The 18,239-nt window shown below is 40.2% G+C and overlaps 1 protein-coding gene across 1 annotated transcript; it reads left to right on the top strand.

Moving 5' to 3' along the window:
- The first annotated feature begins 11,897 nt into the window (after window positions 1-11,897).
- On the top strand, window positions 11,898-13,239 carry LOC135638728 (ethylene-responsive transcription factor ERF034-like). The gene has a single exon (XM_065152042.1). It carries the CDS (start codon window positions 12,164-12,166, stop codon window positions 12,902-12,904), a length of 741 nt encoding a protein of 246 aa, XP_065008114.1. The 5' UTR covers window positions 11,898-12,163; the 3' UTR covers window positions 12,905-13,239.
- Window positions 13,240-18,239: the final 5,000 nt, after the last annotated feature.

Below are 18,239 nucleotides of genomic sequence, written 5' to 3'. Positions count from 1 at the left end.
ACTGCATAGGAATATGATACGGAGAAGGGGGTCTCATGTACCATAAATTTTGATCTCGACCGTCCATCTGATTTTGAACAAAATACGGACGGTCGAGATTAGACATTGCGGTACGTTGAACGGTTTTGATGGGACCTACGCAGATTTGCTTCGTGCTTGCGGAGACGGAGGGTGACGTGCTCCCCAAGCCAGCGGGCGGTTTCGGAAAATTATGTCATTATTATTACCACGTTGAACACCCCGTGATAATAAGTGTATCCCGAGCTCCACCCACCCCGAAAGGGACCCGTCTTCTTCACCGACGCTGTCTTTGCCATCCTTTCCTGACATCTGGCTGTCCATCGAGGAGCACGGCTCAGCATTTCAATTCACGTTGGTTCGTCGTGTTACAGCGGGTCCCACTCGTCAAGTGAGCTCAGAACCGTGAACGCTGGCTGAGACAGTACGGGTTTGGTGGTCCTGCGGTCTGGGTGAGAAAGTGGGTGTATCCAGAAGGGTGGTCGTCGTCCACCGCACGGCCCGCGCACGCTGACCTCCGCGTGTAGCTGGGTCCCACATAAAGTTTATTCCGCATCCAATCAACTTCGTGGGTACGTTTCCGAGGGAGCCAGCTAACCGAGCAGTCTTTACGCCAAACGGCCCATCTTTGACCGGCTATCTCACGTGCGGACGGCCACCAATCAGACCGAGGCCCGTCGTCCAGCTGTCGCCGCTGTCAATCCCCGGAAAAGTCATGCGGCTTAATCAATTCGCGTTGTAATTAAAGCGCTCCTCTCTAAAGTTGGACAGCACATTAGACTCACAAAGCTGGTTAACAATGTCAACGGACAGCAGCAACGTGGAAGTTTCGCATAGTAATTTATCCTCCATATATAAATGATTAGGTAGAGACCGATTGATCTATCGATTTGTGTGCATATTATACTTACGCAAGTCAAGCATAATTGTGAAATAGAATCCTAAAATGACGGGAGTCAAATACTCGGCAAAGGCTACAACGGTGGCATTGTCGTCAGCTCGTGACGTAGTAATGGTACCGCGCCAAGAAATGTGCAATCGTGAACGGCGCCGGCGGGAGTTTCTTGCACGACATAAACGTCGGTGCCGCCCCACATGGAAGTTTTCTGAGAATTAAAGATGGAAATAAGATTGTGAGATAACGAGGCACAACCTAACAATGTTTTGCTGGTAGAAGTAAGCAACGTGATGTTTACCTTTAGAACCACTCCATGAATCGGCAGAGAGCTCGAGGTTTCTTCTAAGGAAATAGGAGCGCCATCCGTTGGATTACAGCGACAGGACGAAGCGGTGGTGGATCCACCTTGGATCCCACGTGGGCGGCTTGTCGCGGACCGGGTCACGACAACGCGAGGGCGGCGCGTCGCTGTCTCGTACTCCACCTACGTGGCGCCGGGTTGGAGGCCCGGGCGCCTTCCCTTCCTTTCTGCTCCCGCCCACCAAAAACCCGACAACGACCGCCGAGCGCGCGCAGTGGTTTCCTTCGGAGGGCGGCGATCGACGTGGCGGTGACGCCGCCACCACCGACGTCTTGCGTTTTGAGTCGGAGCCAAGTCAAAAGGCGACCAACAACGTCAACTGGTTTCGCTGGGAAGACGAAACCGGTGAAGGAGCTCATAATGTGTATGTAGAAATGCCTCCGAGAAACTTTTTTGTAGTACTGTCAACATATTCCATACATGTCGGGATGTTTTGGCTACACATTGATAATTACATGCATATTTAGCTTGTTTGGTGATCTAATTGCTAAGCTCTCACGGTCATGGCCGACTAACATGGGGGGAGTTATACAGAACATGGAAACAGATAGCAAGTGCATATGTTTAGGTCAGTGTCTGAATCAATCAGGTAATATATAGTTCAATAGACTGATGGTTACACATGATAAGACATTAGCAATGAACATTAAGACATTTCTGGGCCTGCACAGCAGGATGATTGTCATGGTTTTGGACTCCAACTCAAACACTTTGTGAGGAGGCACCAAGTTAGATGCATAAGGAACTTATCACTCTTCAATAGAGCTTGTCCAGTCCACTCACATGCATAGCAATCTTTACATTTGTTTCTGGCCTGCTTGTCGGCCACATTGCATTGAGAATTCTGGGCAAGACATGGCATGTTGGCAATTTCATGATAACATATACCATGTAAATTGCTTGTAAGATTCTGCTCTCTCAGCTTCTTGAAACAAAAGAGATCCATCATTTTCCTGATCCAAATCTCAGCATCTAAGGTTCTGAAATCGATACAACAACAATCACCTGCAAATGTCTTCCTGAAACATGTCATCGTCATTTCCCATTGCTTATCATAGCATTCAAGCACCTCAAACAATGCAGCTAAGTCAGTATGTCCTCTCTTTTTCTTCTACAGAAATGGTTACATCCTAGCATATCATTGTCCCTCACTACATTTGTCCAAATCTAACTTGCAATAGCTGAGTTATACTGGTCTTAATTGCTACTGCCATGTGGTTAAATATGAAAGACTGGAAATGAGAAGGGCTATTGTGCACACTCTTAGTCATAATGGGATATACATATATATCATAATATCAGGGATCAGCACCAACTGAAACCAGAGGTGATAATATTTGCTGCATTTGAAGAAATAGCATGATGCAAAAGGATACAGAGTACTTCATATTTTAGCTGAAACCAAGAACATGAACAAGTTCCACAAAGAGGAAAAGGCCACAGCAACTTATACATGATGAAAGTACTTAATGCATTGCTGTTACCCACTCCTTAAAGCATCTAATATGCATAACAAAAGACATCCATAACAATTGATGAAAGTAATCTATGAATTTTGTTTGGATGAACTCCCTCAGTGCCTAAATTGATACACCCAAACAAGAACAAGAACAACTATATATATACATCAGAAGCAAATGAAGAATTCGTTGATTTGTTATTGCTGAATTTATTTCATGGAATAAACTTCAGAGTTAGTGCCTCAGCGATAGATAGTTTTGCATATTCTTACAGTTCAATATAATTGGTTGCTTGCATCTTTCTGCTGGAATTTTTTTGTTGGACATGTATGGTTAATCATTAATAATTATTTCTGTGTTCCTTATGAGCATGTTGCATCTGCACGTTCTCTAAGTAACTTCCACAAACAAAGCTTTCATGATTATTTCTTCAATGTCTTTCTTTTATATCTCCTCACACTCACAATATTAATTGATTATTTTTATGTCATTAGCATATCTGTTGGTCACGCAAATTTACTTGCAAGGGGATGATGAGTATACTATAATTAGTATATGTTTAAGCATTGTATGTCATATAGTTGTGGATAAATGGTATTAGTGCTGAGGTAATATTGATTACGGTGAGCGATTAGAATAAGAAAAAGTTACTTATATATGGGGTTTGAGGTACATTACTTGAAAGTCACTTCTAGACAGGATCTCATGTGTATCGTCCTAAAGTTTGATTATGGAATATGTTGATCTTTGATTAGGCTCTTAAGTGAAAGAGATTCTATTATCTCCAAATTTTGTCTCTCATTGAAAATGAATAGAGATTTGACTGACTTGTAAAATATTGATGAATATACTAATTACTATCACTAATTTGGGCTAAGTCATTTTGAATGAGTGATTTAGGATCAATAAAGTAACTTTTATTTAGATTAAGTCGTTTTCTCTAGTAATACCTTCTAGTGATTTCATCAAAGGCTTAAAACAAACACTTGTTTCTATGCTATGATCTTTTTACACAGTTTGCGCACACTTGTTTAGAAGTATGATAGAAGCTATATGCAAAAAAAGAAAAAAACTCTGTTGAAATTATTAAGCTTGAACTAATTGCTTTTTTTTATTCTTTTTTTCTTTTGGTGTGAGGAATGGAAGTTGACTTCTGTTATTGTACAAGATTGATAAATGCTGATTGACTTGTATTAAGTAATTATATATGTATGTATGTATGTATGTATTTGTTCATCACAGTGTATGTTGGACTAATCTCATCTTTTTTGCCTTATGTTCTCTAAACCTGCTAATAAAACACAATCTTGCATCACAGAGACGAGATTCTGAGGAGCATCAAAGATTCAAGAGAGCATGATGACCTCTGTTTGGAGCATAAACTTGATCTGACAGAGGCACTTTGAGGTCTCCAGTTTGCTCTGAAAGCAGTACTTAAATCATGTCATATACTCAAAGAACACAAAGATATATTAGGAGATAAAAGGTATTGGAATAAGAAACTTCTGTTAGGATCGAGAGCACTAAGAGGGGGGGGGGGGTGAATTAGTGCAGCGGAAATCTTACAGCGATTAAAAACCAAAAGCTGCGTTCGTTCAAAAACTATTATGATGCAAAAGCAAATTCTCAGTTTGTATCTAAGCGCAGTTTACGTCTAAACTCAGATTTACGTCTAAATGCAGTTTTACGTCTAAACGCAGATTTACGTCTAAACGCAGATTTACGTCTAAACGCAGTTTCACGTCTAAACGCAGATTTACGTCTAAACTCAGATTTACGTCTTAAACTCAGATTTACGTCTAAACGCAGATTTACATCTAAACGCAGTTTTACGTCTAGACGCAGATTTACGTCTAGACTTTGAAACTTGTTTGTATACTCGCAGAAGGCAGTATGCAGTTGAAATCAAGACGTAAACGTGAACTGAGATCTGATGATTGAGCGAGGAAAGCCGATTTACGTTTGAATGCAGTTTTACGTCTAAATGTTGAAACTCGTTCGTAAAATTGTAGAGGACAGTTTGCAGTTATCAATAGGATCAAAATGTAAGTATAAACTGCAAAGAAGCTCGTTCGTAAAAGCACGGAAGACAGTTCTGCAGAATCAAACGTAAACGTAAACTGTAATGTATGAAAATACGAATTTACGTCTGAATGCAGATTCGGAAGAACAGCACTTAGAACTTGTTCGTGAAAGTGCAGAGAGCAGTAGTAATGAAGGAGGTTTGCAGTAATGATAAAGTGCTCGAAAATAAACGCAAACCAGAGATTTAGAGTGGTTCGGTCAGCCTTGACCTACTCCACTTTTGGCTTCCTCCACCGACGAGGTTGCCGACGTCAACTAGGGGCCTTCCTTCAATAGGCGAAGGCTAAACTGCCCTTTTACAATTTCTCTACTTTTGACAGGCTCAGGAGACAACCTTTACAGACCTTTCTCTCCTCACTTTACAACTGAAAACTTGAAGAACAGAAGGAGGAGACTTAAAGGCTTTACAACACTTTTGAGCTCTTAGAATCACAGAAAAGATCAAGATTTCGGTGTAGGTCTGTAAAGTGGAGTAGGTCAAGGCTGACCGAACCACTCTAAATCTCTGGTTTGCGTTTATTTTCGAGCACTTTATCATTACTGCAAACCTCCTTCATTACTACTGCTCTCTGCACTTTCACGAACAAGTTCTAAGTGCTGTTCTTCCGAATCTGCATTCAGACGTAAATTCGTATTTTCATACATTACAGTTTACGTTTACGTTTGATTCTGCAGAACTGTCTTCCGTGCTTTTACGAACGAGCTTCTTTGCAGTTTATACTTACATTTTGATCCTATTGATAATTGCAAACTATCCTCTACAATTTTACGAACGAGTTTCAACATTTAGACGTAAAACTGCATTCAGACGTAAATCGGCTTTCCTCGCTCAATCATCAGATCTCAGTTCACGTTTACGTCTTGATTTCAACTGCATACTGCCTTCTGCGAGTATACAAACAAGTTTCAAAGTCTAGACGTAAATCTGCGTCTAGACGTAAAACTGCGTTTAGACGTAAATCTGCGTTTAGACGTAAATCTGAGTTTAAGACGTAAATCTGAGTTTAGACGTAAATCTGCGTTTAGACGTGAAACTGCGTTTAGACGTAAATCTGCGTTTAGACGTAAATCTGCGTTTAGACGTAAATCTGCGTTTAGACGTAAAACTGCGTTTAGACGTAAATCTGAGTTTAGACGTAAACTGCGCTTAGATACAAACTGAGAATTTGCTTTTGCATCATAATAGTTTTTGAACGAACGCAGCTTTTGGTTTTTAATCGCTGTAAGATTTCCGCTGCACTAATTCACCCCCCCCCTCTTAGTGCTCTCGATCCTAACAATTGGTATCAGAGCGGGGTATTTCTCATTTCGGATTTACACCCGAGAGAAATGACTTTTCAAGAGGGCTGTTCGGTCTTTCGTCCACCGTTCTTTAACGGATTGGACTACACTTATTGGAAAACTCGAATGAGAGTTTTCTTAATTTCTCTAAATCTGGATTTATGGAATATCATTGAAAACGGTTTTCAACTTCCCTCCAAACCGATGAACGAATGGTCGGTTTTGGAGAAGAAGAATTTTTCTTTAAACGCAAAGGCTATGAATGCCTTATTTTGCGCATTGGACAAAAATGAGTTCAATCGGATTTCTACGTGTGAAACGACTTTCGATATTTGGCGCACTCTTGAAATCACGCACGAGGGAACTAGTAGAGTCAAAGACTCGAAAGTTAATATTTTACTGCTTGATTTCGAGCTTTTTCATATGAAACCAAGCGAAACCGTTGTTGACATGTACACCCGTTTTACGGATGTCGTCAATGGTTTAAAATCACTTGGTAAAAGCTTTTCGGATTTTGAACTCGTTAACAAAGTTTTGCGCTCACTTTCTAAAACTTGGGATTCAAAAGTAACTGCTATTCAAGAATCGAAAAACTTGAACCATTTTCCACTTGAAGAACTAATTGGTTCATTGATCACATATGAAATGACGTGCAATGCACGCGAAGAACTTGAGAACCACCTTCCAAAGAACAGGAAGGATTTGGGACATAGAACATTTGAAGACCACTCGAGCATAAGCTCAAGTGATGGTGAACTTAAACTACAAATGAAACGAAAATTAAAAAGCAAAAAGAATGGAACTACTTGCTTTAAACGCAAGAAGAAGAACAAAAATTGGGATGAATCGAGCTCATCTGAAGACGAGAAAGTCAACAAAAGCGAGGCGGCAAACTACGCCTTACTAGCTTACGACATTGAGATAATTAAAATGCCTTTGGTTTATTTTGAAATTACTTGATGCTTTCATGATATATTTTCTTTTTTAGTTTAAAACTAATTTTCTTGAAAATTACATGTTTAAAAATAAAAATACAAAAATTATGATCATGCTGATAATTTCGAAAATAATATTGCATATTTTATGATAAACAAACAAAATGATTTTGATCATGGTTAAGAAGTAATAATGTGTATCATGTTTGATTAACATTGTTGAATGAAATCACGTTTGATTTAAAGTAATGCATAAAGATGTAATATGAAATGGTTATTAACAATTTTATGCATGTGATTTTAAGTTATCCATGATCATGAGCTTGTTTGATCTTCTTGACTTAATTTCAAGATCTATAGCAAAAATCATGTTTGAATATATGAAAGTGTTAATTTCATTTTCGGAGTCAGTTAACAATTGGTATCCTAACAATCGGATTTTCTCATACACTTATGAAAAATATTTTTCTAAAATGGATTTGATGAAATGATTCATGCTTATAAACTCCATCTTGAAATATGAATGATAGTGTTTTTGCTTGCAAAGATTTGTTTCACATTCATATCTCCTATGATTCGTGTGCAGAAAAAGAATTTATAAATCATAACACAATGTGATTTCTTATGCAAAAATAAAGTGCTTTTGTGATTCTTTGCTAAAGAGAATAATTATTAAAATCATGATCTTGATAACATGAAGCTCTTTATAAATCAAGATCGTTCATTATGCTCCCTACATTTATCAAAAAGGAGTTCTTCAAATGAAATGCAATTCAATGAAGTGTCATATTGATATCTTGAAACTTGGAATATTTTAAAATGTGATCTTGATAAGAATGTTTCAAGTTGCTCTTTGTACTATATCTTTTCGAATGAATCATGAGCCTTGATATCATATATTTCATAATACAAGATTTCTTTATGTCTTGAACTTTAATGCTTATCTTAATTTGACATATAAAGACTAAGGCATGCTTAGATGAAAAAGAATCTCTTAAAAAATATTTTTCCCATCTGATCGAGATTAATGATTTCATGATATTTTATGAATCTCGAAATTAATTTTAATGACTTGATTATGAATTTCAAGTTAATGATTTGATTTGAATAAGTTTTATCTAAATCATAATCTTCATCTTGCAAAATTGAAGTCACAAATAATATCTTGTGGTATTCATGAATTGATACTCACAATATGAAAGCATTGATATTCATGACTTGAATTGGATTGAAACATTGTATGCTTAAATTAATCGTTCTCCTATGTTTCAAAAATTTCTTAAATGCCTTGAAATGATTGAAATATTTAACACTTTTATGCTCTAACCCCTACTTTCTTCGTGTTTTCAATGATAAAATGGGGAGAAGTTTTGATCATGCATGGTAGGATATAATTTGACAAAATTGATACCATCATGATATGAAACATTAATGTAATTATGAATGGTGATATGATATCATGCATCTAATACTTCAACTTATGATAATGATGCATGCAATGATAAAATATTCATGATGAAAAATTGTCTTGACATTCATAACTTGATTATTCATCATTTGTCATGATTTTGAAATCGTTCTAAAAGGAAAAGAGAACTACAAAACTGTATTCTTTACAATGACAAAGGGGGAGATAGCTAGCTTGTACAAGTCAAGAAGATGCAAAAACTTGATTGCTAGCTTGCCTATTTTAAGAAGCAAAGATTGCTAACTTGCTTATTTCAAGAAGAAAAATTGTCTTCTTGAACATCACTATCTTGAATATCTCAAGAAGCAAAACTTGCAATTTGCACACTGCAATAAGAAGCAAGAATCATGAGCTTACACAAGAAATTTATCTTGCATTTGCTTTCGAAATTTTTGCTAGCTTATATATTGTGAAACTTGTATATCATAAAAATTGCTAGCTTGTTGGTCTAAAGAGAAGCAAAAAGTTGCTATCTCAAAAGAAGAAAATGTGCTATCTTGCCTATCTCAAGAGGCAAAAGTGCTAACTTGCGCATCTAGCAAAGTGAGCAAAATTTTCAAGAAGCAAGAGTTGCCTTCTTGAACATCTCTAATTTGCTAGCTTGCATAATATAGAACTTGCTATCTTGAACATTACCAAAAGTGCTATCTTATATGTTATAAAACTTGAATATCTAAAACTTGATAGCATGAATGTTCTAAGCATGATATAACACTTGCTAAATCTTCTAGCTCCAAGATTGCATGATGATAAAACTTGATACTATGTTTTTCATGCAATGAGTTGAACCAATAACACACACACTTGATTGTAGTACTTCTCCTTTTTGTTGATGACAAAGGGGGAGAAGTATGTTGATGACATGACATGTGATGCATAAGTTTATGCATAAGTTCATGTTGACGTGTTGCAAGTATTCATGATGAATATTGCAATGACTTGAATTCAGTTTGAATTCAAGGTTCTATCAATATGGCATATTGATAGGGGGAGTTTATTTAAACTCCGGGAGTTAAGCTTAACTCCGTCATCAAGTGGTTGTCATCATCAAAAAGGGAGAGATTGTTGAATCTCGTATTTTGATGATGAAACTACTTGATATATGTTTATGATTTAATCTGCGTTTTGAGTGACGCAGGATGCTTCGATCAGGATGAGACAATTAAAGCAGGAACATCATGTTGTGCCGGAGGAACATGTTAGAAGATTGGACGTCGGGCCGGTGGATCGGTCGACGTATCGACAGAAGGCTTCGGGTCGTGGACTCGGGCATCGGGCCAAGAAGAGCGGGTATTGTGCCAAGGATATCGGAGTTGCGGAGTCGACTGGCCGATTGGGCAATAGGCTGCAGAAGAGGACGATGCGCCGAAGAATCGGACGAAGCGTCGAGAGACCAATGACATGCCGGACAACTTGGTTAATTGCTTAGAACTAATTGTCTCGATCGAAGTTTTTGTTTTGTTGTGCAGGATTAACTACGATGAAAGTTAGACAAGCAGCAGGTGTTGCGCCGGAGTCAAGATCATGATCACGTTGGGAGTTCTAGAGTTCGACGGAAGTTCGGACGGTCGTCGGAGGTTCAGCGAGAACAGATCCGAGAAGTCCAGAAGCTTGCCAAGCGAAGCTCGTCGGAACTCGCCAAGTGGATCGTCGCAAAGTCCAGGAGTTTGCCGGAAGTCCGCAGAAGCATCACCGAGGGTTCATCGGATGATCGACGGAAGTTCGCCGGAAACTCGCCGGAAGAAGCGATTGACGTACCGAAGCAAAGCTGCAGAAATTGTCTTAGATTTAATCGTAGTTAGCACGGTGATTAAGTTAGAAATGGGAGGTGATCCCATTAGCTTAATCCTGGGGCAATTGGGCCCCTGAAGAACTCAAGTTGGGTCGAATGGTTCAACCCATTCGAACCCAAGTAGCTGTGGGAGGTGCAACCGCCCAGGCAGGGAGGTGCAACCGCCCAGGCTAAGTCTCCCAGCGAGACTGGGCGGTGCAACCGCTCCAGCCAGGAGGTGCAACTGCCCACGGCTCAGTCTCCAAGTGAGACTGGGCGGTGCAACCTCCTCTGTCAAGAGGTAGCACCGCCAGAGCTCAAGTTCCGAGCTCTGCCGAGAGGTGCAACCACCGAGCTCGGTCTTCGAGCTCTGGCAGTGTGATGCAACCTCCTTGGACAGGTGATGCATCGCCTGAGCTCGGTCTTCGAGCTCTGGCAGGAAGGTGCAACCACCCCTGACAGAGAGGTGCATCCGCCTGAGCTCAGTCTTCGAGCTCTGCCAGGCGGTGCAACCTCTCCAGTCAAGAGGTGCAACTTCTCAACTTCCACTACCATAAAATATTGTGCTTCATCACATGATGCAACTATTTAATCCTCTTCCTTGGTAAAGAAGCCCAAAATTTTCTCATTGATGGTAGGGAGAGGAGAGAAGTCATTCTCTAACATAAATTCACCAACTCCTCACACTAGCTTTAGACTAATAAATCTCATTGTCAATCTTAACAAGTCATTCATTAAATAAGTAAACATGTGGGCTCTTTTTAATGTTGGAAGAGTAGTTAGTAGGAAGAGTATTTGATACAAGTCAAACATATGGTGATGCCAGCAAAAGAATACATGTTTATATGCATCACTTGTCCTCTATTGCTATTGTTGGATTATCATATGACATATATAATTGCGTGTTGGGACATCACCATCAGATCTTAGACTGATTGGTCAGTGCATATTTCCATTGCTTAAAATGAAATATGTGCTAGAAAGATGAGAAGATCACTGTGGCACGATGATGAAGGATCCTGGACAATAGTACTCTGTAGAGCCCAAATGACAATAACTGCTTGCTCACCTTCCCTTATTGTTTAGCTTCTTACTGTAATGTGATTGAGTTATTTATGGTCCTAAATTGATGTGGAATCTTCAATGTGGTCTCACATTGTCTCTTCTCTCCTGCTCATTGCTGTGTTCAGGACAATTAATGGTTCATCAGATGAGACAACTTCATAATTCAATAATTCCCTCATTTAATGTTTTTTGATGTAGAGAGGTTTCTCGTGTGGCTTCTTCCCATAATTCATGTGCCAATTTGACATGTTTATATATGTTTATGTCAATGGGTGTCTCTCCATGTGCCAGTATCACATACAGTCAACAAGTAATGATGCTATGGAAGCTAGAGAGATTAGGGTTTGAGAGACAGCCTCATGGCCACTTGAAGTGTTGGTTCACTAGAAATTAGAGGATAATTGTTCCCAATCATGCAAGTTGGTGCTGCTAAACCTCAATTGGTGGAAATTAGAGTTGATGATGTTGAGCTTACAAGTTATTGGCATCCATGTCTCACTACTGAAGGATGATAGATTGGAAACATGCATCATTAGATGATATATGTTTCTGTATTGATCTTACATGGAAATCCAAAGAGGGTCAAAATGGCACATGGAACACATCAAGTTCACATGAACTCCTCCTTTGGTTTTTCTTGGCCTCTCTAATGGAACAAAGCAGAGAGTAAATGTGGAGTCAATGGTAGTAGGTCACTCATCCACCTCTCTCTCTCTCTCTCTCTCTCTAGTATTGTGGGGTTTTTGGCTCATCACATCACTATTTATGCGACCGCTTTGCATTGCCCCTCGCCTCCACAAGGACCTTTGGAGTCTCCATCCATGAAAGAGCTACTCAGGCAAGAATGTGAAGCTATCACCTTCTCTTCCTCTTTCTCCACCATTACCTCCTGCTCCTCCTCTTCCTCCTTGACCTCCATGGCCTCCTCCTGTTGTCCCAGTGCCTCACCAGAATTACTCGGCCACAGTTCAAGGAACATGAAGAAGAAGAAGAAGAAGACGGCCTCTAAGGGTGGATCCAAGAGACAGGCTGAGGCTGCTCCTTGTGGTGTTGGTGGTGGAGGAGGAGGAGGTAAGAAGCGAAGCAAGGATGGGAAGCATCCCGTCTACCGCGGCGTCCGGATGCGGAATTGGGGCAAGTGGGTGTCGGAGATCCGAGAGCCCAGGAAGAAGTCGAGGATATGGCTAGGGACGTTCCCAACCGCCGAGATGGCGGCACGAGCCCACGACGTGGCGGCGCTGACCATCAAGGGCCAGTCTGCCCACCTCAACTTCCCGGAGCTGGCAGCCGTGCTACCGCGGCCGGCCACGGCGGCCCCCAAGGACATCCAGGCTGCGGCGGCGCTGGCCGCCGCATGCCCGGGCCAGGCCGAGCAGCCGGTCTCCCACTCCCTCACGACGCCGTCGAGCGACGGCGAAGACGCGCTCTTTGACTTGCCGGATCTCTTCCTCGACCTCAGAGACGCATTCTGCCACTCTTCTCCTCCTCCTTCCTCATGGCTGCCTTCTACCGAGGAAGACGGCATCGTGTTCCGGGTGGAGGAGCCATTCCTGTGGGAGTAGTATAATTAGAACCCATGGTCTGCAACAGCCATGCATGCACGCACGTATCCGTTCTTCTACATCTAATCGCGGGAGCGACGGATCATCATCAGCTCCCTCCTCAACTGGAACCGGAAATGGAGGTCAAATCTTTTGCCTCTAATGGCGTGGTTACTCATGCTCGAACCAACAACAACAACAGCAGCTCCACTTCTCCCATACTCGATAACGAGGCTAAAAGAAGCTTGTTCAGTACACATGTAACTACTGTAGCTGACAAGTGTGTTTGTGATAGTATGTCTGAGGTATGTGTGTGTGTATTGTGACTCGCCACAGACTGACTCCCTTTTGCTGAATTGGAGACCCATTTACCTTCGATCATGTGCTTACTCCGAGTTAACAAAGTGACAAAAGTAAAGCAGGGCACTAATTCTCCTCATTCAAGGAAAACTCTTATCAGGAGAATCCAGGTTTATATCTTAATAAAAGTCCTCCAAATGGAGAAGGATGATGATGAAGGATTCCTCAAACCTAAAGTTAAAAGGCCAAGGGAGGAGAAGGTGGTAGAACTTGAAATGGTCTCAAGAAATCAGTGATGCTGACATCAAAATCACCTCGACAACTCTCTCTCTCTCTCTCTTTCTCTCTCTCAATCATTTTGGCTTTAGTTCAATCATTCTTTCAGCAGCAAGGTGAAAACCTCCAATGAGGCAGTAACTGCTCTTCATCCCCAAAGGGCACTTGCAGTACACCTGGAGTACCACAACAACAGCCTACCATTTGGACTGCTGCCACAAATAGAGAGGAGTTCCTGCCTCATCCTTCCTTCCTCTATCTAACCCCACAACCACCGTATGGAGGTCACGAGACAGAAAGCAACAGCGATGGAGCAATCCGCTGCCACTGACATCGCAACTCCTCGTTTGCAATCTTGCAAACGTGATCCAGATGACAAGATGGATCAAATGGTGCGAGAAGGCTCTGCAGCGACTTCTCGTGTGTTGTAAATGAGTTCAACTCCCATGCGTGACAAATATCACAGGAATGGCGTGCAAGAAAGGAGAGGAAGAGATATATGAGAGAGCTGCACCTGTTTTCCGAACGAACCATGATGAGTGATGCATAGCGACAGATGATGACAAAAGCTGGAGACGCATTATTGTGATGGAACGCTGAAAGGGGAACTGCACCAGAAGTCTACCTACATGGCCGCAACATTACGTAGTTCAGTAGCCTATTGCTAACAGAAGCAATTAAGGGCCGAAACACGGAGTTCATGGAGGAGCATAGCGTCTCAGATACCTTTGGAACAATGAGGCGGCCTCTGCAGTGGCATTGCAACAGTGAATTCCTATTGGCACAGGAAGGAACCATAAAAATTATTCACACACTTTATAATTTATTGTGAAAAACAAATATCTGAATAGACAAAGTATCGGACATATTATGTGTGTCGTACTAGAGTTTTGACCTCAAGTAATAAAGATTACAATACTCCATTGCACATCATGGGAAAAGAATTGATTTGACAGACTAGATAGAACCTTCTGCTATTGAATTAGACATATATTTTTAATTATTAATCTAGGCTGCACATATTAATGAGTCATTTATTCTATTAGGTCGGATGCACCTAACATGAGCTTGTAGCCTACAAATGCTATTATGCAAAATAATTATATTGGATCATCGTCCTTGAGGTTAGACTATGTACATTGATCATCCACGCCGGGAGATTTTAATCCAAACAAATTTTTTTCATAGGACAATGATGAAGACAAGATTCAATCCCAAGATCTTAAGCTAGTAGATATTTTCTAAATTTATAATCTATTGTCCATTCTGAATAATTTTATGTTCTATTCTGCCTTATGGATCTCACAAAGGGCTCCTTAGTCACTGCCAACAGTAGTACTGTGTACAATGTTTGTACTGTTTGATATAACAGTTTGTATGGTAAAAGGCAAGTTTTTGTTCCCAAAATTGTTGTAGTACTGCAATGTTTGTGGCAATGAGCAGACAATGAGACAAAAGACGAAAACTTTTTTGATTGACTTAGACCTAACAATTGTCCCTAAGAAAGCTGGACAAGTCGAGCACAAGCAAGCCACAAAGTCACACATTGAACGTTTTGATTCTTTTATTGTGCAGGAAGGAATGGAAGAACAGTTTACAGACAGAAACAGTTGCTAATATTTATTTCTAGCTTCTTAAAGATCATTAAATTTCATATTTATATGCATCACTTCTACATTGCTAGATAAGAAATAAGAGTAATTTTGGTAAGGATTTCAATTAGGTCAATAGAAATCTCGAAAACTTAAGTTGTCACAAAAATGACCTAATACATATCAAATGCAAACATATTAATTAACATTAGACGAAATAACAAACAAAATAGAAAAATACATATATATGATTTTAACTCAATCTACTCCAAATACCATGATAAAAGTTTTATTTAGATTACTAAAAATCTAAAAGCTTAAATCGTTAAGAAAAAACTTTACACAATGTATAAACTCTTAAGAAAGTCTTTTGCTTAGATTTTGATTTCATGAGATTGTCAACAAGCTAAAGAATGGTACTACGCATGAGCGATATATATTGATCCTACAATGGATTGATACAGATAGTATATCTCTATCATGCTGATATATTCGGTATAACCCAATAAATATTATATCGATAACTAATCAATATATCGATATAGATCGGTAAAATGAATCATTGTAACCAGTGGATTATTTTTATGTTTTTATTTATGATGAAGGTGTTGAATTGTCCTACTAAATTACAAGGGAAAAGGTGATGGAACACTCACAGAGTGGGGGCGCCTCGCCATTCAAAGGACGGCAGAGGACCGGTGAAGGATGATTTGTCCACCAACGCATAGACGAGACTGCAAGAATAAAGCTAATGTTGAGAAGAAAAGAAAGACCAGTGAGTAAAAGCTAATCACGGAAATGCCGGTGACTTCTCAGGAAAAACCATTAGAGTGTTCCTGTCAAAGTACATACTGAAAAGACAGAAAAAGTCCTACATAAAGTGAACCAGTAGGTGTAAATTGACATAATGAATCAGTATCAAGCAACATAAAAGACTGCATTCCTCGAATCAATCAAGCAACAAAGATAATAAAAAAGAATTAACAGATACAAGTCAACAGATTTCCATGAACAAATTTTCTTTTCCACTTATCAAAATAGATCAAATGGTAAATATTATCAAGAACAATTCTTCCCAAACTACAACTTTCTTGTTTATTATTTATTTAAAATCCTAACGATCTCATCACTTGTCATGTGGGTAGGAACGACGCTACACTGTTCTGCTAGACTAACCATGTCAAGGTAAACGAGAACAGGGCAGCACTTTAACTAAACTGGCGTATCGAAAACAACAAAAGGTGCTGTAAGAGAGAAGAGGAAGAATCCGAGCAAACAGCGAGGAAAAAAAGGGAAATGCAAACAGGGCGAGATTCCGCAGAGAGCGTAAGAACACCCACAAGCGCAAGCTCTGCAAGCAGCGGTCATCATTGTCGTCATTCACGATTTATGATTCGACATGCTGCAGTCGAGCTTCACATGTTCATTCCTTTGCACGGTGCACAAAGTTTATTGGAAGGTCAATATGTGTGATCGTGTTCTTACCAGCAACCATCTTCTTTCTTTTTCTCTGTCATATCTTCTTTGAGAGATAAGAAGGATCAACTTACTTCAACCATACCTGACAAGCCGCTAAACAGTACATGCTGCCGGACGCATGAACAGTCCGTAGGCCGACGGGATCTGATCATGCGATGTTGCTTGTTTGTTCTCCAAGTCATGTGTGTCAACAGTAGTAAGCATAGACTGTCACCATACGCAAGAGAGCGGTTGTTGGTGGTCCTTTGTTTGGAGGAGGACAGTGCAGCTTCAATGGTCCAACCCGGGGGACAAAAATGAGGCCTTTGGTGTGACCACGTTATTGTCTTGTTCCTATGGATTCCAATCGCTTTTACTGACATCAAAGGGCAGGTAGAATGTGAGCTTTGTCTCGTGGTTAGAACCAGGACGACGGCCATTAATCTGGCCCCAAAAAAGATGATGGCTTTTGTGTCACAGCTTCGTCCCAAAAGATCCCTCCTGATGACAAACATCGAGCCCATCATGTTAAAGCACAATGATCGAATCTTAAGACCTTAACCTTATTATCAATGATCAAGATCCTTACCAACTAAATTATATGATATAAAAAGTTTCGGGATCTCAATCTTTGATAAATAGATGTGATCAAACTGATATTTTAGATGTACAAAAATTAATTTATTAGATGATCGTGGATTCTTTTCGGAATGCTCCAAGAAAAGAATGGAGACAAGTATGGAACATCTCTACCTGTTGTGATGGCCACAGCTGCACTCATCTTTTATTCTCCAAGCATGAAGACATGTATGCTGGTGTTCCTTCATATTTTTTCGTCGGGACTACGTTATCAGCACCCACTTGACTGCTGCCATATTGTGACTGTGATAAGGCGATCACCATTACCAGTACTCTAAAAAATTGTCTTGCGACATCACCCTACAAGACCATACAAACAATGCGCCAAAAAAGTAGTGTTAGGTGACATCTTAATTCCAACATATTAACCATGAACAGCTATATATATAGCACAAAAGAATTCTTCTGTTTCACATAAATTCTAAACAATTCACATGCAGAACATGCTACCAAAGAATGCATCATTTTCCAATGCTGTGCTTTTACTTATCTTATTCAAGATCACTTGAACCACCATAGGGGTGTAGTAACCAGAAAGGATCATCATCCTATCAGCTGAAAGAGATAATCCATGAGTACACAAGAAATGCTAATGTATTGATGCAACAGTAAAAAAGCATGTCAAATAATTGAACCTGTGCCATAATTTCAGTCATGAAACAAATGCAATGCTGCAGACCAGAAGAATCCACAGTGAGCAACCTGAAAATATCTTTCAAGTTACAAATTGGCTTCAGATTTATTTAGCACAACCTAGTGCAAGGCAAATACTGGCCCTCGTGCAGATTTCTCCACACCCCAGAATAGAACAAGCAGAATTCAATACCTTGCTGTGGAGTGACACAACCTCTGCCCATGAAATCCCAAGATATGCTACCAAAACTAAGCTTCAAGGCACCGGCATGGTTTTGCAGCAACATAACCTACCTGCATCTATCACATTGGACTTGGTTTCCATTTGCAACACAAACAACAAAAACCAGGATCATGTGTAGAGATTGGTTCCACATCATTAGGTCCAAACTGGCACCACAAGTTAGGCACTTAAGCTGATGGCTTTCAGGTGGTCCTCCAAATAGACTGATGACAGA

This window comes from Musa acuminata, chromosome BXJ3-5 (genome assembly GCF_036884655.1).
Source record: "Musa acuminata AAA Group cultivar baxijiao chromosome BXJ3-5, Cavendish_Baxijiao_AAA, whole genome shotgun sequence".
Lineage (NCBI taxonomy): Eukaryota > Viridiplantae > Streptophyta > Magnoliopsida > Zingiberales > Musaceae > Musa > Musa acuminata.
This window is presented reverse-complemented; position numbering and strand designations above follow the sequence as displayed.

Excerpts from the sequence above, each read along its gene's own strand:
- LOC135638728 (XM_065152042.1), top strand. The coding sequence starts at position 12,164 with ATGAAAGAGCTACTCAGGCAAGAATGTGAAGCTATCACCTTCTCTTCC.